Consider the following 27,500-nt stretch of genomic DNA (forward strand, 5'->3'; position numbering starts at 1 on the left):
TCTTAGACTGTGGTGGTCTGGTAATGTTAGGAGGGTATCAGTAACCTACCACCTGAAAGTTATGTATCTTCAATGGGAATCTAGGCATGGTACTCTTAAACTACGACACGAGATAACTTCAGTGGGCTCTGAGTGGCTTGGTCAACTGTCGCGTTCTTACTGAGGACACACTAATAAACTGACATAGAAGAAACTCACATCAATAGTTATAATGTATGAGCTGTATTCTTAAACTACGGTTGTTGTATATAAGAGCCACGTATCTACAATGGCAATAGGGATTATACTGCGGTGCTCTGGGCGTGTGAGGAGGATATTAGTTACCTGTCATACAGAAGACACACGTATCTACATTTACAATACATGGACTGTACATATAAAGACGCTTATGCTCAGATTTTGAATAATCCTTCTTGCTGTCCTAGATCAGAGTTCCTTCCCTCATAATAGAAAAAAAATAAATAAAGAAATAAAAAAATGGCGATAGGAGAAACGAGGAGTGTGTAGGGAAGAGAATGTTGAAGATGAATCTACTCGCAAAGAGAAAGAAAGGAAGACTTAATAGAAGGTTTATGGAGGCAGTGAAAGAAGAGATGATTGCAATGGCTGTGACTTAGGAAGGCGCAGAGGAACAAATATGTTGGAGAAATTGGATCTGCTGTGGCTGATCAACACTTGCATCTTCTCTAACACTACATAGATACACAAGCCATTACAGACCTACAGGCCACGAGGTGACCCGACATAGGACTACGAAGAAAGTAATAGTAGTAAAAAAAGACAGCATATCAGAAGGCTATCCCCCCACCCTCCACTCCCTCAGGTATAAGCCGTACATGAAACAAAACAAAAATAAATACCTTGGGAAGTCTAAAAAAATATAAACCCGAAGGAAATGTTATAGGAAAGAATGAAAACATATGAAATGAGATGTTCCCATTTCCTCGGGGAGACTTTCTAAAGACTATTGTGTATTCATATATTTCATTATCTAATTATTTTGTCATAATTCTTAAACTCTCACCTTATTTTCAAATTTTAATTTCATATATTCTTAGTGTGTATCTGAATAAGAAAGAGACCGAAAAACAACAACAACAACAACAACACACACACACACACACACACACACACACACACACACAATGGTGATGAGCCTGGCGGTGGAGTGAGTGGAGTGGAGCGAGGCAAGGAGTGAGTGGAGGCAGCTAGACGGGAGGCACAGGCGAGAAGCGCGGGCGGGAGTGGAGACGGGAGGGAATCAGGAGGAGGCGCAGGGTGGAGGCGAGGCGGGCTGGGGGTGAGGCGGGAGGCAGAGTCATTGAGGCGTCCTCCAGGGAGCGACATGCAGATTAAAAAACAGGCAAACAAACCCGTGTTGGCGGCGCTGCTCCCTCAAGACTGGCGGCAATGCAATCCTTAATCTTGAGCCTCCTGTGTGTGCATGTGTGTGTGTATGTGTGTCATTGTGCAGTTATGTGTGTCTGTGCTCTCTCTCTCTCTCTCTCTCTCTCTCTCTCTCTCTCTCTCTCTCTCTCTCTCTCTCTCTCTCTCTCTCTCTCTCTCTCTCTCTCTCTCTCTCATTCAGAAATAGACTAAGAATATATGAATTCGGTATATGAACATAAGATGAGATTTTACGAAATATGAATAAAAGTGTGTGTGTGTGTGTGTGTGTGTGTGTGTGTGTGTGTGTGTGTGTGTGTGTGTGTGTGTGTGTGTGTGTGTGTGTGTGTGTGTGTGTGTGTGTGTGTGTGTGTGTGTGTGTAGTGGTGGTAGTAATAGCAGTATAAGTAGAATACCTATTATAAAGCGCCTTATTTATGTACTGCTTTCATTACATTACCACTTTATTAAGAGGTAACCATCAGTGAAAAAAAATGCAAAAAAAAAAAAAAAACTTACCTCAAGAAGTGCTCACAACAACACACCAACTTCAGCATTTTTCCCTCAGTGTGCGTCAGTGCGTCCCATTAACAATGAAGCTGCCCCTCAGCGCTGCCCTCCCACCCACCACGTGAAGCAGGACAACTCTCGTAATAAAAAAATAAAAATAAATAAAAATAAATAAATAAATAAATAAATAAATAAATAAAAGACGGAGGCAGAGAAAACAAAAATATAATGTCAACTCCTTTGAACAAATAATCTTCAATTTTCCCACTCAAATTAAAACTGGAAAAAAAAACGAAAAAATAGGTGAAAAAAAATGATAACATGAACTTGTCAACAAATATTCTTTCATTTTCATTTTCATTCTTAGAAAAAAATAATAATCTTCAATTTCCTTACTCACTTTTGTTTATTGTCTCGTCCACCACCTTTTTTTTTTTTACCTGCTGACTCTCTCTCTCTCTCTCTCTCTCTCTCTCTCTCTCTCTCTCTCTCTCTCTCTCTCTCTCTCTCTCTTTCTCTTCTTCCCGTCCTCGCTTCTTTAAGTAACTTCTTTCCCCGCTCGATAACTCCCGCCCGTCCTCCACCTTACTCTCCTTCCCATCTCCCCCTCCCTCCTTTCCTCCTCCCCTCCTACCCTTCGCAAACTTTTCTTCTCCCTCACCACTAAATCTCACCTTTCTTCCCTCCTCGAACTGCCTTTTACTTTCTTACTTTTCCCCTCCCCTTCGTCTACTTCCACGTGTGTTTTCTTTATATTTTTCTTCCCCCTCTTCCACCTATCCGTGTCTTTTCCATTTTCTCCTCCCTTCTTCCACCTCGACCAGTGTTTTCTTCCCTATTTCCTCTTTCTCTCTCCTTTTCCTTTCATTTTTACCTTCTCGATACCAACCTATCAATTCTTTTCATCTTTAACACTTTTTTTTTCTTCTTGTCCCACGAACTGCTAAACCCTCTTCTTTTTGTCCTTCCCGCTACATCTAACCTACCAATCCTTCATTTTTCTTCTCCTAGTAAATCTCTCGTCTCTTACTTCTGGCCATGAACCTTACTCTTCTTCCTCTTCTTACGAAATACAAAACTCTTTATTTTCTAACTCCTCTTGGTACTAAGAATCTCGTCCTCTTTCTTCCTTCCAATTGAACTTTTTTTTCTTTCCTTTTCCCTTTACATGTCTAACTCATTTTCACCTTCCCCATTCTCTTCTAATCCTTTACAGTAGTCTTCTTTCTATATTTCTTCTCCCTTACTTTCGTCCACTAACCCTTCTGATTCCTTCTTTTCCCTTTAAATACAAAAATCCCTTCCATTTAAATTCCTTCAACTCAGCCAACTCCTTCTTTTTTTTATTCCAGTCTTGGCAAGCTCTTTCTCCTTTCTTTCCCAATCACACGCAAACTCATCTGTTCCTTCCTTCTTACTCTCATCCACTAACCTATCTGCTTCCTCCCCAGATCCTTACAACTCTTCAACCTTTCTTTTATTTTCCTCCTTTTGCAAAACCAAGCAAAGTACTTCTTTGTTCTCTCTTCTTTCCCATACCTGGCAAACTTCCTATATATGTATTCCTTTTCCCTTACTCTCGTCCATTAACTCCTCTCCATCCTTCTCTTTCCTTGCACTAACACATCTTTTCTTTCTCTTTCTTTTACAGACACTAGTAAAATCCTTGTATATTCCTTCCTTCCTCCTTGTTCTCATCCTTTAAACATCCTCCTTTTTTTTTTTACTAACCCTTCTGCTTCCTCCCCAGATCCCCCCATTTGGGTCGCGAAGCCCCCGGAGAAGGTAGACGTGTTTGAAGGGGCGGAGCTGATCATCACAGCCGAGGCATTGTCTAACCCCGGCCCCGTCAGGTGAGTCTTCGTCGCTTCCGTACTGTTAAGGTTTGGCGCCATGTACTTGTCTCCTCCAGTTGTTTTTATTCCTTGCATTCCCTTATGTTCTACCGCAATTCCATCCCTTCATCTCACTCTCTGTCCTCTTCCCCTCCTTCGTGCTGGCGCTCGTCTCAGTTCTCCTCCAGGTTTTGTGTCTCAGACGGATATGAGGGAGAGACAAGCGAGAAACAGAGAATGTGAGGTTAGGCGAGGACTGGGTACGCAGGAGGGAGGGAAGACTAAACAGGTAAATAGAAAAGGGAAAGATAGACAGGTGACGAAATACCAGATGGAAAAATGTTGATAGATAGAAAGACAGGGAAGCATTGTGAGAATATGGTTAGGCGAGGACTGGGTACAGGAGAGGGAAGGTTATACTGGCAAACAGACTAAACAGGTGGGCAGATAAATAGGGAAAGATAAGGGAGAGATAGACAGGTGAAGAAATGCAAAGTAGAAAAGTGTAGATAGAGAGAAAGACGAGCAAGGAGTGTGAGAATTTGAAGTTAGGCGGGGACTGGGTGTGGATGAGGGATGGAAGGCTAGATACACAGACATGCAGACAGGTAGGCAGGTAAGTAGGGAAGGGAAAGAAATGCAAGTGTAGGTAAATAGATGAATGAGGTATTGAAAACAGACACGAATGAATGGACGTTGTAACACAGACACACACACACACACACACACACACACGAAAAGGAACTACTCGTATATAAAAAAAAAAAAAAAACATACATAATTTATAAATAAAAAAAACATAAATATACAAATAAACAAACCAACACAACATAAACAAACGCTGACAACCTACTTCACTAAACTCAAATATTTCCAAGGAACTGAAGTCTATTCCTGTCCTGTCTATCATCAAATCAAATCAGTCCATCACACAGCAGTTCATCTCTCTTCTAAGCCTCCTCCACTGAACAGCATTATCTGTGAACCAATATCTTCCTTCCATCTCTCCTAAATAAAAATCACTGTTACGGGAACTCGGTACTACAAGACGTGATCTCCCTGACTGAAGAGGCTTACCAATATCTCCTTCCATTGCGTCACCAAGGAACACAAAGGATGAGCAAATAATGGTACAAAGATGTGTTGGCCCTTTAGAGTTTATATAAGTTAATTACACACACACACACACACACACACACACACACACACAATGAATAACTACTGACACGCTCTCTCTCTCTCTCTCTCTCTCTCTCTCTCTCTCTCTCTCTCTCTCTCTCTCTCTCTCTCTCTCTCTCTCTCTCTCTCGAACGCATAGACACTGATGCAGAGAAATGAATATAGATTTCTTATAGATCCCCCCACCTCCACCCAATCCCCCTCCCTTCTCCCTCCCTCCCTCTCCTCTCCTCCCTCCCTTATGCCCCTCTCTCCCTTCCTTCCCTCCACGCTGCCTCCCCTCTCTTAGTATTCATCCCCACCCTTCCCTCCTCTCCTCTACCTCCACCGTCCATTCATTTCAATACTGGCAACGCAGGGCTTCCTTTGGCGGGAGGAAGAGAAAGAGGGGGAGGAAGAGGAGGAGGAGATATGCTTCACCGTGCCTCCTACAATGCCTCTTGAAGGGAAAGAAGCCTGGAGGTGTGGGAAGCAAAGGTGAATACTTCTTCCTCTTCTCTTCTCTTCTTCAAGCTTCTCTTTTTTTCTTCTTCACGCTTACTCTCTCTTCTTCACGTTTATCTTTCTCTTCTTCATATTTTTTTCTGTATTTTTTATCTCTTCACGTTTTCTTTCTTCATTAGTTTATCTTCACGCTTCTTGTTTCTTCTCTTCTCCATCCTCTTTTTGCTTCTTCTCTCTCTTCTTCAGCCTACTCTTGTTTTCTCCCTCTCTTCTTAGGCCCTTGTTTCTTCTCTTTCTCTTCTTTAGCCTCTTCTTTTCATCTCACATTCTACAGTCTCTTCTTGGTTATTCTTCTGTATATTTCTTTTTTTGTTTTATTATCAACACCCTCTTTTCGTATCTTCTCTCTCTCTCTCTCTCTCTCTCTCTCTCTCTCTCTCTCTCTCTCTCTCTCTCTCTCTCTCTCTCTCTCTCTCTCTCTCTCTCTCTCTCTCTCTCTCTCTCTCTCTCTCTCTCTCTTTCTTTTTCTTTTCGTTTTCTATATTTTTGGTAACGTAGCTGCAGGGATGACTTTGTTAACTGTAATGTCTTTCTGTGTCTCAGTTGATTTCATTGTAAAACTGCGCATCTCCCTTGGTTCTCATTTTCTTTTTTATCTTAAAATTCTCAAACATCAGATTGGGTTTATTTATTTATTTATTTTATTTTTTTTTTCGAGAATGACAAACTTTGGTGAGAAACTTGTCATATCGTCTTACAGTTCTCCATTTTTTTTTTCTATTTATTTATTTATTTGTTTTTATTTTATTTTATTTTTTTTTGTGTGTGTGTTTTATTCTCGGTTTGTGTAGATTTTAATGTGAAATAAGTAAACATACATTTTTCTCCCCATTTAACAGTAAAACTCTAAACAAACTTGTCATGCTCAACTTTTGCGGATCTAATCTAATTGCAGATTACAATTATGTCTAACTTGCTGTCATCGTATTATAAAAGAGAGTAAAGTCCTTTTTTTTTTTTTTTAATCTTAAAAGGTAAGACCAAAAGAAACATGTCATATTTTAAAGGTAAACTGATGGAAAAAAAGATCCCGATTTTTGCTTACGTAATTAAAATGAAGACTTTCACAATAACGAATACTGAGTTTGCTTTGATTTTAATGTGGAACGGAGTGAATACATTCGTTTTTTTTTTTCACCCTCTCTCTACTAAAACACACAGAAAAAAAAAAGGAAGAAAAAAATTAGTGCTGGGTTTTGCTCCTTTTTTTTTTTTCCAGAGAAAATTCATCACATCAGTTCCATGTAATATCTTTAACAATTTTGCGTAGAGTTTTGACGTAAAGTTGAGACCGTTTCTCTCTCTCTCTCTCTCTCTCTCTCTCTCTCTCTCTCTCTCTCTCTCTCTCTCTCTCTCTCTCTCTCTCTCTCTCTCTCTCTCTCTCTCTCTATATATATATATATATATATATACACGAATTGGATTTGGTCAGTCTCCAATGACTAAAATTTTGCTCTATATTAGATCAGCTTCATATATATATATATATATATATATATATATATATATATATATATATATATATATATATATATATATATATATATATATATATATATATATATATATATATATATATATATATATATAAAGAAGAAATATTGAATCTTTTTTTTTCTTTTTATGTAGGAAGGACACTGGCAAAGGGCAACGAAAATCCAAAAAAAAAAAAAATGCCCACTGAAATGCCAGTCCCACAAAAGGGTCAAAGCAGTGGTCAAAAATTGATGAATAAGTGTCTTGAAACCTCCCTCTTGAAGGAATTCAAGTTATAGGAAGGTGGAAATACAGAAGCAGGCAGGGAGTTCCAGAGTTTACCAGAGAAAGGGATGAATGATTGAGAGTATTGGTTAACTCTTGCGTTAGAGAGGTGGACAGAATAGGGGTGAGAGAAAGAAGAAAGTCTTGTACAGCGAGGCCGCGGGAGGAGGGGAGACATTCAGTTAGCAAGATCAGAAGAGGAGTTAGCATGAAAATAGCGGTAGAAGACAGCTAGAGATGCAACATTGCGGCGGTGAGAGAGAGGCTGAAGACAGTCAGTTTGAGGAGAAGAGTTGATGAGACGAAAAGCTTTTGATTCCACCCTGTCTAGAAGAGCAGTATGAGTGGAACCCCCCAGACATGTGAAGCATACTCCATACATGGACGGAATTTGTTCAGCCTGAAATGATTTCATAATATTGCAGTAGAGAACATGAGATGAGCTACTTGTAGTTTCTCTTAATAAAACATCTTTATCAAACGCAAACACTCCTTTATTTTTTTCTCTCCCTCTACTGATAAAGTCTAAAAAAGGAGAAAATAGGTTCTGGATTTCTTTCTCGAATGACTTCAAAACGTTGCAGCAGATAACATAAAACCTTATAGTTTCTTCCAAAAGATTTTTTTATCCTTAAACTTAAAACCTTCCTCATTCATTTTTTTTGTCTCTCTCTCTCTACCGATAAAGTTTAAAAAGAGAGAAAAAAAAACAATATATAACTGCTGGATTTGTTCGGTCTGAAATGACTTCAAAATGATGCAGAATAAAACGCCAAATCTTTAGCCTGAAACTCAAACACTCATTTATTTATTTATTTCTACCCCATTGCAGATCAAATCTAAAAAATAAGGAGAACAAATGGAAGTGCTAGATTGGTTCAGTCTCAGATTACTTCAAAATAATGTAGTAGAGAGCGTCAGATTCAACTCATGAATTAAACGCTCTTTTGCCATCTCCACCTCGCTTTCTTTCCTGCGTGCGTGGAACGGATATCGAGCAAGCAGTTTTTTTTTCCATTCCATTTTCAGCACCGCAGTTTTCTTTTTTTTTAATCAACTTTCGTAAAAAAAGTATTTTTTTTATACCGTGTTGAATGAACTACTTGTATCTTTTCAGTTCGTAATTATTTTTTTTTGGGGGGTTTGTTTTATTATCTCTGCTTATCCCATCCATCCCATATCTCTCTCTCTCTCTCTCTCTCTCTCTCTCTCTCTCTCTCTCTCTCTCTCTCTCTCTCTCTCTCTCTCTCTCTCTCTCTCTCTCTCTCTCTCTCTCTCTCTCTCTCTCACACACACACACACACACACACACACACACACACACACACACACACACACACACACACACACACACACACATGCAAACACATACAAACATTAGTATATTTTCATAAGTTATTCTTTCTTTGCATCTATGTTTCTTTGTAATTTTTTTTTCTGCTCATCAAAGAAAATTTAAGAGTATGTTGTCTTTTTTTTCTATTTTTTTCTTCAATTACAGCTTCAAATTAAGTTAATACATTAGTTTATTCTAGATACGAGTTGTGTTGTAAACTATTTTTTTTTGTATATTTTCCTTGCTTTCTTTTCTTTGCTTTTCTTTTCATTGCTTTGTATTTTATATTTTTCTAAGCTCTCTTCTCTTTCCTCCCTCCGCAACGCTATCAGAGCAGCGAATAGATTTTTTTCATCTCTCTGATTTTTGCGAATTCATTCACAACGTAGCGTTTTCATGGTAATGTTTTGTAATATAATTTCTTTTACTGATTATTCTCTTTCTCTTTTCTTTTAATTTCATCTCTTGTTTTCTTGCCTCCTCCGATTTTTTTTTTTTACTTTTTTCTTCTACATTTTCACCTTACCCCGGATTCATTCATTATTCTATTCCCGGAAATGTTTCATAAGCTCATTATCCTGATACTATTTTCTTTTTTATTTCTTTTTCCCATAATGATATTCTAAGAGCGTTTTTTTTTTTCTTTTTTCCTCCCACACTGATATTCTTAGAGCGTTTTTCTTCAGCTTTTTTTTTCTTTTTGTCGCTACAATATTCCAAGTTGATTTATCAGTATGATCATTGTAACATTTCATCATAAGGATATTTTCTTGATGTTATAATTCTTCTTTCTTCGTTTAATTTTCTTCTTCCTTTAGTGATATTTTTGTTCTCTCTCTCTCTCTCTCTCTCTCTCTCTCTCTCTCTCTCTCTCTCTCTCTCTCTCTCTCTCTCTCTCTCTCTCTCTCTCTGGAATTCATTCATTAATAGAACCGTAGTAATATATATATATATATATATATATATATATATATATATATATATATATATATATATATATATATATATATATATATATATATATATATATATATATATATATATATATATATATATATATATATATATATATATATATATATATATATACACACATTATTCCTTTGTATTTTCCTTTCTCTCCTGGTTTCATTTACCGCACAAAGTGGTACTCCACGTTTTTTTTTTTTTTCTTATCTTTATCTTTCACTCTTACTACTGCTAATTGCTTCATTAGTTTATTCGGGATACAACTTGCCTCTCAATTTCCACCAATTATCCCTATCTATAAATCTGCTTCATCCTAAATTTCATTATTGACTGCACCAACAACATGACTAGGTTTATTCCATACATCTAACACTCTATTTGAGAAAGGCTTTCCTTCACTTGGCTTTCCTTTCCACCCACAGTGATGTCGAGGAGTAAAGGCGATGTATCTTTACAGGACCGAACACATCTTACCATTATCTCCTGGGAACTGAGTCTTGAATAAGTTGACACGGAATTCACATCACACCTGTTTAAGCTTTCCATACTACTACCCTATTGTATTCAAGACGCTCGCATCTTATCTCTTATTCAGTCCTTACTTACTTCTTAATCCGTTCACTTACCCTTCCCAGCTACTCATATAATTTTCTTCCCTCTTACTGCCACATTCTTCACACTTGCACTTTACCTATCATTCCTTCAACGCTTTTTTTTCTTGTTCATTCTACATTCAGTTCATTCTCTATTATTCACCTTCTTCCACATTCTTTACGAGTACATTTTCTCATTCCTTCTTCATTCCATCCCATTCTACCTTCACAGTTTTTCTCTCACTGGTTCCTCATTTTATTCTTACTTCATCTACCCTTACTTATTATTTATCCTTCTCACCTCAGCCCCATTTAGAGTAACCTATTCCCTCTTATTCCACATTCTACACTCTCTCAGCTTACCTCCCATTTCTTCCCCACTTATTTTATACTGCATCCACACTTAATTATCCTTCCGCACCCGTGCCGCATTTTCATTAACCTCTTAGTAATTATTTCATACACTTCACTCTCATATCTTACTTCTTGCTTCTAACACACTCATTATTTTACTCCATCTACACTTAATCACTTCAATATTTCCATCCCTCATTATATCTCCCATTCATTTTACTACACTCATTCAATCTTTCCCATTCACTTCTCTGCTTCCATTTTTTTCCTTCTTACTGTTTTTCTTCTTCTCTATTTTCATACCTTCAATCTTCCCTAATAAATGAATGAATAAATAAATAAATACACGGAAAACATTTAATATTTTGTCACATTGTCTAAACCTTCTCTCTTTTTCATCCCTCTCTATTCGTCTCTCAATCCTCCTTTCATTCTTCATCCTTTCGTCACTCTCTCCACTATTTTCCTTATATTATTTTTTTCACCCTTAATTTCCTTGCCTCATACTTCTCATATCCCGCCTCATTCTCCCCGTCACGTTATCTCCACACTTTTCATTCTCTTCCTTGCGTACTCTCTCTCTCTCTCTCTCTCTCTCTCTCTCTCTCTCTCTCTCTCTCTCTCTCTCTCTCTCTCTCTCTCTCTCTCTCTCTTCGTCTTCCTCACAAACTTCATTCCATCTCAACTTCATCCCCTCCTTCCTCCTCCCCTTCCCTCCTCTTCCTCCTCCTCCTCCTCCTCCTCCTCCTCCTCCTCCTCCTCTCTCCCCTTCCGGCGCCCTTACCACCAAGTCTTATCATCACCTTCGCATGTCAGTCACCATCTCATCATTTTCCCGATACGGTCCTAACTTGCAAACTCCGCAGACCATCCCTGCACCACCACCACCACCACCACCACCACCACCACCACCACCACCATCACCACCACCACCACCACCACCAACACCGCCACGACTTAGATTCCAATGCAGTGTTTTTATGTTTTCCATTGATTATCGCTGTCAACCACTACCACCACCATCACTACCACCATTACTAACAACAACAACAACAACACTACAATCACCACCACTACCACCACCAATACCACTACAAACAGTACTAGCTTCAGCATTACCACAACTACTACCACCATCACCACTACCACCATCACCACCACCACCACCACTGACTACAACAACACTACCACCACCATTTTATTCTTATTTCCTTTTTTTTTTCGTTCCTTCACCATTTTCTTTCCCACATAAATCCCTCTCACTCACCTCTATCTTCTTTGTCAATATTTTTTTCTTTCATCAATAATGTTTTATACTTTCCTCTCACTCATTCTACCAATCTCGTCACGCTCCTTCTTTCTTCCTAATATACTTTTTTTTTATGTTACCCTTAAATTCCTTAGCCTCTCATTTCCTCTCATTTTTAACAACAAATTTACTCCTAAAATCTCTTATTCCCTCCCAATATTTTTTTTTCTGATGTCCTTTCATTTTTACAGTAATCATTCCTTTCTTTCCTACAGCTAAGTATCACAACCTCGGTTCTCTCATTCCTTTACTTCACGTCTCTTTCTTCTTCCTACTTTTTGTTCTCCTTCTTCCCTTTTATTCCCTCACTTCCACTTCTCATTCCCTTACATCTTTTTTACACCAATTATTTTTATCCTTCCTTCAAGTCAATATCGGCATATACATATATATATATATATTTTTTTTTATTCCTACATTTTCTTATCCACCTCATTAGTCTTCATTAATTTCCTTACATTTTTACACCAATTACTCCTCTCCTTTCAACAATTATCATCACATTCTCTTATTCTTTCGTTTCACACTCTTTCATTTTGGCTACTTTATTCTTACTATCCTCCCTTCTTCTTTATTTTATAACTCCTGTACCTTCTTATTTCTCGCACTTTCATTTATCATTCCTAGCATCTTTACACCACACATCTCATTCCTTCTTACAACATTACCATCACATCCATTTCTTCATTCTCTATCTCTCTCTTATTAACCTTACTTTCATTACTCAGTCCTTACAGCTTTAAAACAATTATTTTTTTCCCTTCTTATACCCCAAAATCATTATAATTACTCCCTCGTTTCTTCACCCCACGCACTTCGTTCCTTCCAAAACCTCAATATCTTAACAGCCATTTCCTTATTTATCATGTATTATTTCCCTTACTTTCACTTCTCATTCGCTCATATTTTTACACCAATTGTTATTTTCCTTCTTAAAGCTCAATACTTTTTTTTTATTCCTTTACGTTCTTCTCTTACTTTCATTTATTATTCATAGTATCTTTATACCAATCATTCGTCTTCTGACTACTTTCACTTCCTCATTTACTGGTCTCCTTCACGCCCTTCATTCTCTCTCCTAGGTATTCGTGACGCCGGCGTGAGAAGGAGCTGGAGGCGGGGCCGGAGGGAAAGCTTCACCTCGGCCTAGTCAGCAGGTCCTTCTCTGGCCGCTACTCCGTCAACGCCTCCAACATGTTCGGCCACGTCACCGCCGACTTCTATATCAACGTGATGTGTGAGTGTATCTGGGCTGGGTGTGGTTGTTGTGTGCTTGAGTTTTTGAGGTTTTGTTAGTTTTGTTGGGATTTTTTTGTCTCTGTCTGTCTGTTATTGTCTTTGCCTCTCTCTGTCTGCTTGTGTTTGCCTTTGTCTCTCTCTCTCTCTCTCTCTCTCTCTCTCTCTCTCTCTCTCTCTCTCTCTCTCTCTCTCTCTCTCTCTCTCTCTCTCTCCCACACACAAAACACACTCCTATTCCTCGTCTCCCCACAAACATTTTCAGTCATTAACATTTTCTTCATCAAACCATGTAAATTTCCCTCCATCTGTTTAAGCTTCTCTTCTACTTTCATTAAACTTCGTGAAACTCTTAGTACCACACAGATGCGTCAATGGAAAAACAATTAATTTACCTTTTTTTACAGGCAGTCAGTTCTTCCCATCATCATCTACAACTTTAAAAAGACTTTTTTTCTTACTGCAGTCTCTTATAATACGTACTTCGGTAGTTTGGCCAAGATTAAATTATAATTCTTTATGTTCATCCAAACAATTACAGTGATCTAAGTGTTAAGAAAAGACAACCGCACCAGTAAAAAAAGGTTAACATATGCTTTTAACACTTGTATCATTCAGTAATTCGCAATGAAGCCCTCTGTCACTCAATGCCTATACCAGAGTCAGGAATTTTCTTGTCTTCCAACACGATACTTGTGCTTCCCCTTTCTTATATGTTTTCTCCATCTTTCTCCTCTCTTCATCTTTTTTCCCTTTCCTTCATTCCTCCAGTCTTTTAATTATTTATTCTCTTTCCTTCACTTATAACGGAACACATTCATATTCTAACATCTCTCTAACTAATCCCCCTCTTTCCCCGGCGCGCGGCAGACGGGCCGGAGGACATCACGGCGGACGAGATGGTGACGGTGAACCAGGGCAAGACTGTGTCCATTGAGTGCACAGCGTCAGGCAACCCGCCCCCCACCATCACCTGGACACGGGGCGCCGCCACCTACAACAGGTAACTCCCGACACGTAACTATCTTCACCTGTTTTTTTTTTTTTCTTTGTTGATTTTTTTTTCACTTTGTTGTTTTCGTTCTTGATCTTTCCTCTTCCTCTTATTACTACTGTTGTTACTACTACTGCTGCTGCTACTATTACTATTACTGCCACTACTACTACTACTACTACTACTACTACTACGACTACTACTACTACTACTACTACTAATACAACTATTACTACTACTATTACTAGTACTACTACTACTACTACTACTACTACTACTACTACTACTACTACTACTACTATTTGTAATACTATTATTACTACTACCACTACTGTTGCTGCTGCTAATACTCGTACTGTTACTACTACTACTACTACTACTACTACTACTACTACTACTACTACTACTACTACTACTACTAGTATTAACAATGCTACTACTAACACTGCTAAGTCCTAAGCCTTATCCTATCTATATTATTCTTCTTTCTTCGCCATACTTCGCTGCGCCGTCCTCGCCCTCGTCTTCCTCCTCCTCCTCCTTCTCCTTCTCCTCATACTATTATTAATCTTACTACTATCGATTCTGTTACACACACACACACACACACACACACACACACACACACACACACACACACACTAACAAAGAAGAGGCAAGCAAACACAACTAAATAAACAGTGAACTTTTCAAACACTTCTCCCCCCCAAAAAAAAAGTTTGTTTGGCAGAATGAAACAGAGAGAGAGAGAGAGAGAGAGAGAGAGAGAGAGAGAGAGAGAGAGAGAGAGAGAGAGAGAGAGAGAGAGAGAGAGAGAGAGAGAGAGAGAGAGAGAGAGAGAGAGACTTCAACACCAGCGGAAAGAATCATCTGAAGTAGAAGAGGGAAGGAAGAGAGGAAAGAAAAGGGAGAACAATGAAAAGGAAATGGAAGAAAAGAAGAAATGAGAAGGCGAGAGAAAGGGAAGAGAAAGTCACAGAACAGGAAATAGTAATAAGAATAACAGGATAACAAGAAGGGAGAGGTAATAAACATTAGGGGAGAGATAACAGAAGAACAATGAGGAGGATTAAATGATAAGAAAGGGAAGAAAGGAATAACAAAAGAGGAAAAGAAGAGGAAGAAAAGAAAGAAGAGGAGGAAGATGGGGAAATCGAAAACTAGAATAGGCGCGAGAAAAATAAAAAAAAACAGGAAAGAAAATATCAAAAGAAAATAAAAATACGAAAGAGAGAAAAAAGTAAAAAAAGAAAAGAAAGAGAAGAAAAAATAAAACAAGGAGAAAAAGGAGAAAAATGGATACAACGCGAAAGAGATGAGGAGAGAGAGGTAGAGGTAAGGTGAGAGTGAGAGGTAAGGAAGAGGGAAGGAGGGAGGGAGGGAGTTGATTAAATGATTGTCCATTTGGCACCACAACAATGAGGTCATATGGAGGGGAAAGAGGAGGGAAAGAGGAGGGGAAACTGGGAGAGGAAGAGAGAAGAGGAGGAGGAAGAAGAGGAGGAGTGAAAAAAAGGAAGCAGAAGAGAGACAATAGAGAGAAACAGAGGAGGAGAGACTGAGAAAAGGAAAGAAAGACGAGGGGGGAAACTGGGAGAGGAAGAGAGAAGAGGAAGAAGAGGAGGAGGAAGAGGAAGGTGTGTGAAATAAAAAGGAAAGAAAGGAGGAGAGAAACAATATAGGGAGATGGAGGGGGAGAAGAGGAAGAGTAAAGGAAACTGTGAGAGGGAAAGAGGGAAGGAAAACTGAAGAGGCAGAGAGAGAAGGAAGAAAAGATGGATGAGTGAAAAAAATGAAAGAAAGGAGGAGAAAACTAATACACAAAGAGAAAGAGGGAAAGAGTGAGAGGAAGAGGAAGAGAGACGGAGAAAGGCAGGGTGACGAGGAGGAAAGGAGAAATAATACAGGAAGGAGAAGGAAGAAGGGGGAGGAAAGGAAACAGGGAAAGGAAGGAGGATAAACAAAACGTGGAGAAGAAGAGGACGAGAAATAACGAAACTGGAGAGGAAGAGGAGAAGTAAAAGAAAAAAAAAGGAAAAAAGGAGAGAGAAGCAAAACAGAAAGAGAAAAACAGGAAAAGACAAGGAAATTATAGAAAAAGACAGGAAAATAAAAAGAGAACAGAGTGACGAAGAAAGGAGGAGGGATAATAAAAAAAGGAAAAGGAAAGAAGGGAGAAGGAAAACAGGGAGAGAAGTAGTAAAACAGGTAAGAACAAATGAGAAAAGTAAACGAACGGGAAAGAACGAAGAGAGCAAAATGGAGCAAAATAGAGACAAAAAAGATTAAACAAGAAGATAAAATGGAGGAGAGGAAAAATACGAAAAAAGAAAGAAAAGTAGAGAGGGGGGGGAAAACGGAAGGGAGACAGATATAGGAAAAAGAGAAAATGAAGAGAAAAAAGACAGAGGAAAAAAGGTTCAGGAAGATTAGTGATTTTTTTATGGAAATAAGTGAGGTGGTGAGAGGATTAAAAGAAGAGGAAAAAAAGCTCGAGAAGGGAAAGAAAGACAAAAAGAAAGAGGAACGAGAAAGTAAAAAGAAGGACGGAGGGATGGAAGGAGGGAGGGAAGATAGTAGTTTTAAAAAGACAAGAGGAAGGAGAAAAAAAAAAACATGGAAAGGAAGGAGAAGGGGGAAGAAGGAAGAAGAAAGGAAAGAGGAAATACAGAACGATGATTGACAGAAAATGGAGAGAAGAAGAAAAATCGAAGGAAAACAGGAAATAAGCAATGGAGGATGAAAAGTAAAGGAAGAAAAAAGGGAAGGCAGCGAGGGAGGGTTGGAGGAGGAGGAGGAGGAGGAGGAGGAGGAGGAGGAGGAGGAGGAGGAGGAGGAGGAGGAGGAGGAAGAAGAGGAGGAGGACGAGGAGGAGGAGGAGGAACTGTGATTGTTTATACAGCTGTAGGCAATCAATTTTCCCCTCGAGTCAGCTGTTAGTTCAGGGGAAGAGTGTGTGTGTGTGTGTGTGTGTGTGTGTGTGTGTGTGTGTGTGTGTGTGTGTGTGTGTGTGTGTGTGTGTGTGTGTGTGTGTGTGTGTGTGGTGGAAATTTGGACAAACTGAGTGGTCTGAAGTATGCTTTCGACACTGAAATTTCCTCTCTCTCTCTCTCTCTCTCTCTCTCTCTCTCTCTCTCTCTCTCTCTCTCTCTCTCTCTCTCTCTCTCTCTCTCTCTCTCTCTCTCCCTCCTCTGAACCCATTTGTCAAGCAAAGAAATGCCTCATTCACGAACAATAATAATGACTCTCTCTCTCTCTCTCTCTCTCTCTCTCTCTCTCTCTCTCTCTCTCTCTCTCTCTCTCTCTCTCTCTCTCTCTCTCTCTCTCTCATTACCCAATCACCACAGACATTTTCCGCCGGTGAACACAATTACTACTGATCCAAGATAATTAGCTCGTAACTGGCCGCGCTAACCGCCTCACCTGCCGACCCGCAGCTAACCTGCTTAAAACTGGTGATTAAACTGTCAACCCACCCCTGAAAATGTTGCGCCTCCCTTAACACGCTGCAGGGTGGAAGGACACGGGAATTATGAGTAGAGGGTGGGAGCAATATGCCTTCCTTAACCTGTGTGTGGAGGGAGTAAAGAAGCTATAAATAAGTGGAGGGAGGAATGTGGAAGGAATGGTGGGGTTATCAGTGGAGAGGAGAGAAGTGTTACTTTTATTGTCCTGTGTGGAAGAAGTGGATGATTTGTGAACGGATGGGAGAGGAATGTGGCTCCCTTAACCTCGTGAGGGTGGAGAGATGGGGGAGTTATGAATGGATGGGGGAGAAGGTGGATGGAGTGGAGGGAGTTAAGAATGGATGGGGAGGGAGGTTACCAATTAATGGAGGGGGAATGTGAAGAACTGTGGGAGGAGTGGAGGATTTTGTGAAAGTGAAAGGAGCTTAAATTGTTTTCAAAATGTTTGTGAAATGTTTCAGCAAACTTGTTTGTTTTCAAACACTTTTTTCAAATTTTCTTTCCAAACAATGATTCATGTGGTGGAAAGCTCTGTTCGGATAAGATTATGTTATCTAACGTAACCAAGCCTAATTTAACCTGACCAAACCTAACCTAACCTAATTTAACCTAACCAAACCAAACCTACCGTAACATAGCCTAACCTAACCTAAACTAACCAAACCAAACCTAACCAAACCTAACCTGATCAAACTTAAACTAACCTCAAGTAACAACAAAAACTAACTTACCAAGCATTAAAACTAGATAGATTGGCTGGTATTCCTATGACGCACGGGTGGTGGCTTGGTGGCGGCGCTGACTGGCTGGCTCGGCGGTTAGTTGCCTCTGTGGCTCGGTGGCTCGTTGACTCGGCGGTTTCCCTGCTTGCGTCGCGGCGTGTTCGTGTTATTAGTGTCGCCGGAGCGCGGAAAAATAGAAGAGTGTGGCCTGAAAACTTTGCTATATTACGGCGTAGTCTCGCTCGGTCGGCCTCGCTTATTGCTGGTATGAAATTTGTGAGGGATACGAGACACACAGAGAGAGAGAGAGAGAGAGAGAGAGAGAGAGAGAGAGAGAGAGAGAGAGAGAGAGAGAGAGAGAGAGAGAGAGAGAGAGAGAGAGAGAGAGAGAGAGAGAGAGAGAGAGAGAGAGAGAGAATTTTCCTTTATCCTATTGTGGTATTGTCTTTGTCGTTCTCACCAGGTTAATCTAATTCTCTCTCTCTCTCTCTCTCTCTCTCTCTCTCTCTCTCTCTCTCTCTCTCTCTCTCTCTCTCTCTCTCTCTCCCTCCCTATGTTACCATCACCTTTTCCATCTCCCTCTCCCCTGCAATATTTTCCTCCTATTTCACACACCCTCTCCCTTCTCTTAGCTTCCTCTCTTCTCATCTCCTCCTTTTTACCTTCCCTACCTGTTGTCTTGTTATCTTCTTTCCTCCCTTCCTCTCCTCTCATTCACACCTCTAACATTTCCTGAGTTTTTTTTTTTTTAATATATCTTTTCTCTTTTGCATTTTTTTCCGCCCTTCATCTTCTAAGCTTCGTCACCTTATATAATTTTCTACTCTCTACCTTTCTTTCTTCTTCCAGCCTTTCTTCACCTTTACTCTGATCTTTATTTTGCCACTTTTCTTTCGCTTACGCCTCTTCCTCATGCTTCTATTACTCTTCAAAAGTTTCCTTTCCTGTGTATTCTTTTTTTCTCCTCCGTTCGTGCTGTGTCATACTCGTATTTCCTTCTCCTCTTCTGCCCCTTCACACATATTCGCAACCTACAGTGTATGCGTGATAAGTAACATGATATTATATTCCTCCGCTTACTCCAGCCTGCCAATGTACAGTATATCCTTATCTTGCAGCGTGTGATGTTCTTCCTATTTCCCAGTTTTAGATGCTTATTAAATTTTACTTTCGTAAGTATTTCACTTGCGGGCAATTTCCGCAATTATCTACAGCTTTTTTAAGAGATATGTTCAAACTAGTGACTCCTTAAATAGTTTTGTAATTTCGGAAAGACAAATATTAATGTCCTGTTTAATTATTTTCCTTTTTTTTCTATGTCCAAAAAAACCGTGAATGTGAATTGTGAATGTGAATACGACGGCGACAACACTGAATGGTTTAAATATTCTCAACATCCACCAAACCAAACACTAAGCACCTCAAGACAACCAGAGCACCACTAAAAGCTTCACACAGTACATTAACAAACCAGCAAACTTCTCTTGTATTCCCTACACCACCTTTCCTTTTCTTCCAAACACACAGCTAGCCTCTTCATTTGACCTAAATCCTAACATTTACTCCACGTCTTCCTAACACTAAACTCTACTCCTTAACACTTAAACGTAACTCACACATAACTCACACAGCACACTTACATAACACATACCTAACCTAACAAAATGTAGCCTTCCCCATATAACACACTCACATAACACATACCTAATCATCCCTACATAACACACTCACATAACACATACCTAACCTTCCCTATTTAAAAAACTCACATAACATATCTAACCTATCCTCCCCACATAACACACACTCACGTAACACATACCTAAACTAACCTAACCATTCCAACGCTCAACATTTACCTCTATTCAAAACTTTAATTAGACATTAACACCTAAAAATGTCTCTTTCTTATACCACCAACAGCCAATATATTAACCTCTCTCCTCTCCTTTCTTCTCCCTAGCACCTCCACGCCGCTGGCCTCGAGTGTGGGCGTGGCACACCTGGTGGTGGAGGAGGCGCGCTGGCGGGACACAGGCGTCTACCTGTGCCACGCTGCCAACAAGGTGAACCAACCGCCGCCCGCCACCACCAAATTTATAGTGACACGTGAGTAGAAAGTAAAGAAAATATTAATATAAGTAAATAACTGAACAAATAAATAAGATAAATAAAATAAAAGGGAGGAGGTTAAGAGAAGTGGAGTACGTACAGAAGGATGTAGGAATGAAAAAAAAAAAAGTGAGTTTTAGTGTCAAGTGAGAGAGAGAGAGAGAGAGAGAGAGAGAGAGAGAGAGAGAGAGAGAGAGAGAGAGAGAGAGAGAGAGAGAGAGAGAGAGAGAGAGAGAGAGAGAGAGAGAGAGAGAGAGAGAGAAAGCTAAACAAAACTCAACAGTACTAACAACCCTTTTCTTTTCTTCCCGCCCACGTCCACGCACACAGAGCCAGCGACAGAGGTAGAGGGCGGGGAAGGAGGGCAAGGGTCGTGGGCGTCTGTGGGCGGCAATGGGCGGCTGGTGTGTCACGTGAGAGCCGCGCCCCCGCCCTCTTTCCAGTGGGTGAGAGCGAGTGGAGAGGTGGTGAAGATGAGTGAAAAGTACATCATTCACAGACCCAGGGTAAGGAGAGAGAGAGAGAGAGAGAGAGAGAGAGAGAGAGAGAGAGAGAGAGAGAGAGAGAGAGAGAGAGAGAGAGAGAGAGAGAGAGAGAGAGAGAGAGAGTGCTGGGGTTTGAGAAAGGGAATAGTAATAATGTCTTTAGCTTGAAACGTGACAAATATTTATGTAATGTATTTTTGTAACTTACCTATTACATTATATAACTGTACTGAGAGAGAGAGAGAGAGAGAGAGAGAGAGAGAGAGAGAGAGAGAGAGAGAGAGAGAGAGAGAGAGAGAGAGAGAGAGAGAGAGAGAGAGAGAGAGAGAGAGAGAGAGAGATTCATCCTTCATCACTATTTTCAAATTTTTTTCTTACTATTGAAAATGAAAGATTTCATAACACACAAACACACAGACACACACACACACACACACACACACACACACACACACACACACACACACACACACACATACAGACACTCGTTTCGGATTCTTCTTCTATATTTTTTTTTTTTTTGTGAGTGGCATAGTGAACATTATTTTTTTCATCTTTTACTTTTATTTTCTTTGGTATCTCTCTCTCTCTCTCTCTCTCTCTCTCTCTCTCTCTCTCTCTCTCTCTCTCTCTCTCTCTCTCTCTCTCTCTCTCTCTCTTCTACGTCAGATTTTTTTTTTAAAAGCCACTTAAACATTATTCCTTTCAAAGTAAAATAAGAAAAATCTCGTTTTCTTTATAATATCCTGGCCTTGACATTAACACATATATAAAAAAAAAAAATAGGAAGGTCATTCCACCACCAGCCTCAATAAAGTAACATTATATTATATGAAAACACCATGAAGAACCTTATTCATACTGATGATACTTGCACTCCTAACATATCACATACTTTCGCATGATGGCACCCTTTAAAAAGCTTATTATTACAGTATCACATTACACTTTCAAACACGCAATTACGCGACAAAGAGGATCGTGGACCGTGAAAAATATCATTACCTGGAGAAAGGAGGCTTTATTTTGAAAAGTATTTCCACTCGCTGCGTGTGTGATGTCACCCACGCGTCGCTGTTTTTACGTCCCTAAGGTCATGGAGCAATAATAATCCGGATAGCTGTACTTAGAAAATGTGAGGTGAGAGATATTGTTTCAAAATTCCCAAAGGTCATAAATAATATACATTGCACAACTGTACTAAGAAAAAACATATTATTGGGAGAAGAGAGACATCATTTTTAAAAGTTACAGATGTTATAAAGTAACAGAAACCGGATAACCATACTTCGAAGATAATACGTGAAAGGAGATGTTTTTGAAGTCGCTGAGATAATAAAATTATATTAAACTTGGAAACTTTACTTATAAAATATTGTACGAGGAGACATATTGTTTTAAGCGTCTGGAACATAGTAAAATTATATAAACTGGTTAAATTTACTTATAAATTATTAGGTGAGGAGGTAATCCAATCCTAAAGGTAATGAAATATTATGAACTGGATAACTTTACTTAAAACATATATGGTGAAGAGATATTGTTTTAAATTTATTGTTAGTATAGCCGAGTAAGTGGAAATATTGCACATAGGACATGGAATAAATGAAAAGACATGGAAGACAAAAAGAAATAGAAAGATTGGGTAGAATCAAGAGGAGCAGGTGAAAGAATTGTATAGAAAACTTAAGAAGAACGAGTGGAAGGACTGCTTAGAGGCTGACTGGAGAACAGGCAAAGGAGGACAGAGTTTTATAGGGAAAACCAGCGAAAACCAGAGTTTTCATATGAACAAAGAGAAAGTTGGATGAAAGTTAGCTATATAAAAGTCGCCGACAGATTAACAATGATTAAAGCCAAATAACACCCGTCATTGAAAAGACAAAAGATATAGTATTAAGTAAAAATGAGTTCACTGGTATTTTCTCTTATAATATATATTATATATATATATATATATATATATAATATATATATATATATATATATAATATATATATATATATATATATATATATATATATATATATATATATATATATATATATATATATATATATATATATATATATATATCATTGAATGTGATAGCTAGTTGAGCATTTATTATTTTTCTTAAGATATTTTCCTTATATCTTATGATTGTCTTATATTCTTTTTTTAATTGGCTGTATGACTTCGCCGAAGCTAAGCCAATTATAAAAGAATATAAGACAATCATAAGATATAAGGAAAATATCTTAAGAAAAATAATAAATGCTCAACTAGCTATCACATTCAATGAGATATGTATTAGAGAAAGACTCCTGTCCATATACACCCTTAATTTATATATATATATATATATATATATATATATATATATATATATATATATATATATATATATATATATATATATATATATATATATATATATATATATATATATATATATATATATATATATATATATATATATATATATATATATATATATATATATATATATATATATATATATATATATATATATATATATATATATATATATATATATATATATATATATATATATATATATATATATATATATGCATACACACTTTGCTAAGTAATACACAATAAATTTTCGAATCTTTACTTGAATATAAAAAAAAAGCTATCCGTCTTGTTTATTAAGAAATAAAAAAATACTGTAAGACCACAGATATTTTGCCTTAACTGTCTATTTCATACACTTAAATCAGGAAAGTTAAAAATTTTGATTAATGATATTAAGAGACCACCTTTGTTAAATAAGAAGAACGAGTTAATATCAACATTCTGATATATTCTACCACTGATTATTTTGTCTCATCAGTCCTCACACTTTGGTCAGAAGCACATCATCAAACCTCGTATCTTTACACACAATAAAAAGGAGAGATAACCATTATTAATTAGGAAAGCCGAGTTAATATTAAAATCTTCAGATCTAAAATATTATGAACCTACCTATATTTTGTCCGGACTATCCATATTAAGTTCATACACGATGACAAGAAACACGTTATCACCTCAATTCCTTCCATAAAGTAGAAAAAAAAAAAAAATGACAGTTAATAATAAAAATCTAAAATACTTTAAAGCCACTGATATTTTCTCTCTTGACTATACACTTCACAGACTTTGACCAGAATGACGTTATGATCTCAATTCTTTTCCACAAACTCAAAATAGACCGTCCTTGTTAAGAACGGCAAGAGTTGGTAATAAAAACTAACAAAAGAAAAGTGTTCGTAGCTTACTTTTCTATTTATTTATTTTTTTATTCTCGCTCGTATGAAATTCGTTAAGAGGAAGGATGACCTGCCAGCGTGACGCGACCTGGAAGCAAACACGTCTAGTTTTCTTAATCTTGTTTTCCTCAGACTGACTTTTCCTCCTTACTGAATATCGTTAAACTCAAGTACTATTGTTTTTTTTCTGCATCTTTTTCTTGGAGTGAATATTTCTCGTCTTATCAAAGAGCACAAGAAAAGTTTGTTTGCCCCCCTTACTGAGAATTCTGAAGCCAAGTCATTTTCTACTGTCCTCCCTTAGACTGAATATTCTTTTTTTTTTTTTTTTTTATTAAATATCACGAGATTTTTTTTTTTTTTCCCTAGCTGCGCTTCCTTAGACTTGATTTTTTTTCTCAAGAGTATAATGAAACGAGTACTTTTCTGGTGTCCTTCCTAAGGCTGAATGCTTAACTTACAACCATTATTACTTATTATTAAGCATTATCCTCAATTTTTTTGACGATCGTTTTTAACTCAATGGGGATTGACACCTCAGTGAGCGTTTTTGTCTTTGAATTTTGTTGCCTTTGGCTGATCCACTTAATACATAAAAGTATATAGATAAATAAATATATAGATAAATCTAATAAAATTAATTTTAGCTGCCTTTCTTCAGTCTGAAAATTGCATCCCTTACTGAATAAATATCAAAACACATAAGTACTTTGCGTCTCTTCACACTAAAAACTTCGTTTTTTTATTACGTAATATATATATATATATATATATATATATATATATATATATATATACGAGGTGTGTCATTAAAGTTCCAGGACTGGTGCCACACAAGTTTTATTTCACATCCAGGCTACAAACTATAGGTTATCTCCTTCGAAGTAATCCCCCTGGCACCGCATGCACTTGTCCATCCTTCTCTGCCAGGCTTGCATGCACTGCTGGAAGGATTCTTGCGGGATGCTCCTCAGCTCCGTCGTCACGGCCTTTTTGATGTCGTCCGCATCATCAAAACGGGTCCCCTTCATGACCTCCTTGAGCTTGGGGAAGAGGAAGAAGTCGCACGGAGCGAGGTCAGGTGAGTAGGGCGGTTGCTCCAGCACGGCGATGTTCTTCTTGGCCAAGAACTCTCTGATGCTCAGGGCATTGTGAGCAGGCGCATTGTCGTGGTGAAGCAGCCACGAGTTGCCCTGCCACAACTCCCGCCTCTTCTCGCGCACTGCACGAAGCAGACGCCGCAGTACTTCTTTGTACACATGTTGGTTGACTGTCTGGCCCTGTGGCAAGAACTCGCAGTGGACGATGCCCCTCACATCGAAGAAAGCGATCAACATGACCTTGAAGCTGGACCTGGACTGCCTTGCTTTCTTCGGCCGTGGCGACGCCGGACTCTTCCATTGAAGGCTCTGGCGTTTGGTCTCCGGGTCGTACTCAAATACCCAGGACTCATCGCCGGTGATGACTCTCCTGAGCAAGTCTGGTTCAGTTTCCAGACGCTCGAGGATGTCCTGACACACCTGCATGCGTCGTCCCTTCTGGTCATCGTTCAGGAGTCTCGGCACCATCTTCGCACAGACTTTCCGCATGCCCAGATCTTCAGTGATAATCTTCCACACGCTGTTGTGGTTCATGCCAAGCTCATCTGCGATCTTTCGAACAGTCAACCGACGATCGTCACGCACCATCTGCTTGACACGCTCAACATTGGCCTCATTCCTGCTCGTTGAGGGTCTTCCACTCCTGGGGTCATCTTCCACGTCCTCCCGGCCCTCTTTGAACCTCTTGCACCACTCAAAAACACGTGAGCGTGACATTGTCTCATCCCCGTACACTTTTTGCAGCATACCCAGTGCTTCTGACGGCGTTTTCCCCAACTGCACCAAAAACTTCAAGTTTGTTCGCTGTTCAGCGCTCATTGTTAAACGACCTGCAACAGAGGACATGATTTTAAAAGCACGTAAGAAAAAGATTAGTGACTGTAGAGGGTTGGGAGCGCAGTTGTATACTCCAGAAGGATTACTTTGAAGGGGAAATATGGTGGTTTGTGGCTTGGGTTTGAAATTCATCTTTTAGGACACCAGTCCTGGAACTTTAATGACACACCTCGTATATATATATATATATATATATATATATATATATATATATATATATATATATATATATATATAATTTTTTTTTTCATTTACCTCTCCTCAGACTGAAATCCCCCACCTATCTCATTAAATATCATTAAACAAAGGTATTTTTCTGTTGACTCTCCTCAGCTATAGCACTATTTTTTTTTTCAGTTAATGAGCATAACGGGGAAAAGTATAATATAATATATTATATATATATATATATATATATATATATATATATATATATATATATATATATATATATATATATATATATATATATATATATATATATATACGAGTATATATATATATATATATATATATATATATATATATATATATATATATATATATATATATATATATATATATATATATATATATATATATATATATATATATATATATATATATATATATTATGGGAGAGAGCAGGTGGAGTGAAAAGGAGACTAGCCAATGAAACAAAAAAAAACAGCCTTGATTACATTTCTAGAAAAATAAGCAAATTCACAAGAGCTTTCGTGTTATCCTCCCTCGACTGTGCATCTTTTGTATTTTTTTTTCCCCTCGTTATTTTTTCCTATTGTCGTTCTGTTGATCTTTATTTCTGTTTCCTTCTAAGTTATATTTTACTTCCTACGACTTTGGTGCAATTTTTCCAGTTCTATTATCTCTTGTTTCTTGGATCTTCCCTTCAGCTCTTTTTTTTTTTTTTTCATCGGTCTGTCTTTCCTACTACTTTTGTGTTGGTTTTGTTCTTCTCTAGACTATTGAATTATTTACTACAACATTCGTGAGAATTTCCCTTGCTTTCCACTTTTTTTTTCTGCTTTGCTTTCCTTTCTGTTCGTTAAAAGTGTGAGTTTTGTCGTACTGTATTGCGTGCGTGTCTTTTCGTCCTACTAGTCTACTGTTGTTTGTCTTCTCTTCATCTTATAAAGAAAGCTATTTACTACGACTCTGTGATTTTTCCCTCCTATTATATTCTCCGCTGTTTTACCTGCCTTTCTGGTCCTACATTCTATTTATTTATTCTATTTTATTTATTTATTTTTTTTTTTTTTTCGTGGGGTGTATATTACTGGTTTGTAATTTCATCTATTTCGCCTATATATATATATATATATATATATATATATATATATATATATATATATATATATATATATATATATATATATATATATATATATATATATATATATATATATATATATATATATATATATATATATATATATATATATATATATATATACATATTCTTTTTTTAGTTTTTCGTCTTCCATTCCATTTTCTGCTGCCTCACCCTCCCTTCTGGCCCTTGAAAGTGTGTCGCTCACCAAGGAAGCGTTT

At 38.0% G+C, this 27,500-nt stretch overlaps 2 protein-coding genes across 2 annotated transcripts in view; both read left to right on the top strand.

Moving 5' to 3' along the window:
* LOC135113239 (nephrin-like) overlaps positions 1-12,956 on the top strand; it is a 103,958-nt gene extending 91,002 nt beyond the window's left edge. Inside the window, exons 8-9 of the mRNA XM_064028425.1 lie at positions 3,647-3,749; positions 12,819-12,956. Of these exons, the coding sequence (XP_063884495.1) occupies positions 3,647-3,749; positions 12,819-12,828 (113 nt within the window). The 3' untranslated portion in view covers positions 12,829-12,956. The remainder of the gene's footprint in view (positions 1-3,646; positions 3,750-12,818) is intronic.
* Positions 12,835-27,500, top strand: part of LOC135113240 (nephrin-like) — a 31,657-nt gene continuing 16,991 nt past the window's right edge. The window contains exons 1-4 of the mRNA XM_064028426.1: positions 12,835-12,973; positions 13,843-13,975; positions 20,119-20,264; positions 20,598-20,773. Coding sequence (XP_063884496.1) covers positions 12,931-12,973; positions 13,843-13,975; positions 20,119-20,264; positions 20,598-20,773 — 498 coding nt within the window. The 5' untranslated portion in view covers positions 12,835-12,930. The remainder of the gene's footprint in view (positions 12,974-13,842; positions 13,976-20,118; positions 20,265-20,597; positions 20,774-27,500) is intronic.

Source organism: Scylla paramamosain, chromosome 25 (assembly GCF_035594125.1).
Source record: "Scylla paramamosain isolate STU-SP2022 chromosome 25, ASM3559412v1, whole genome shotgun sequence".
NCBI lineage: Eukaryota > Metazoa > Arthropoda > Malacostraca > Decapoda > Portunidae > Scylla > Scylla paramamosain.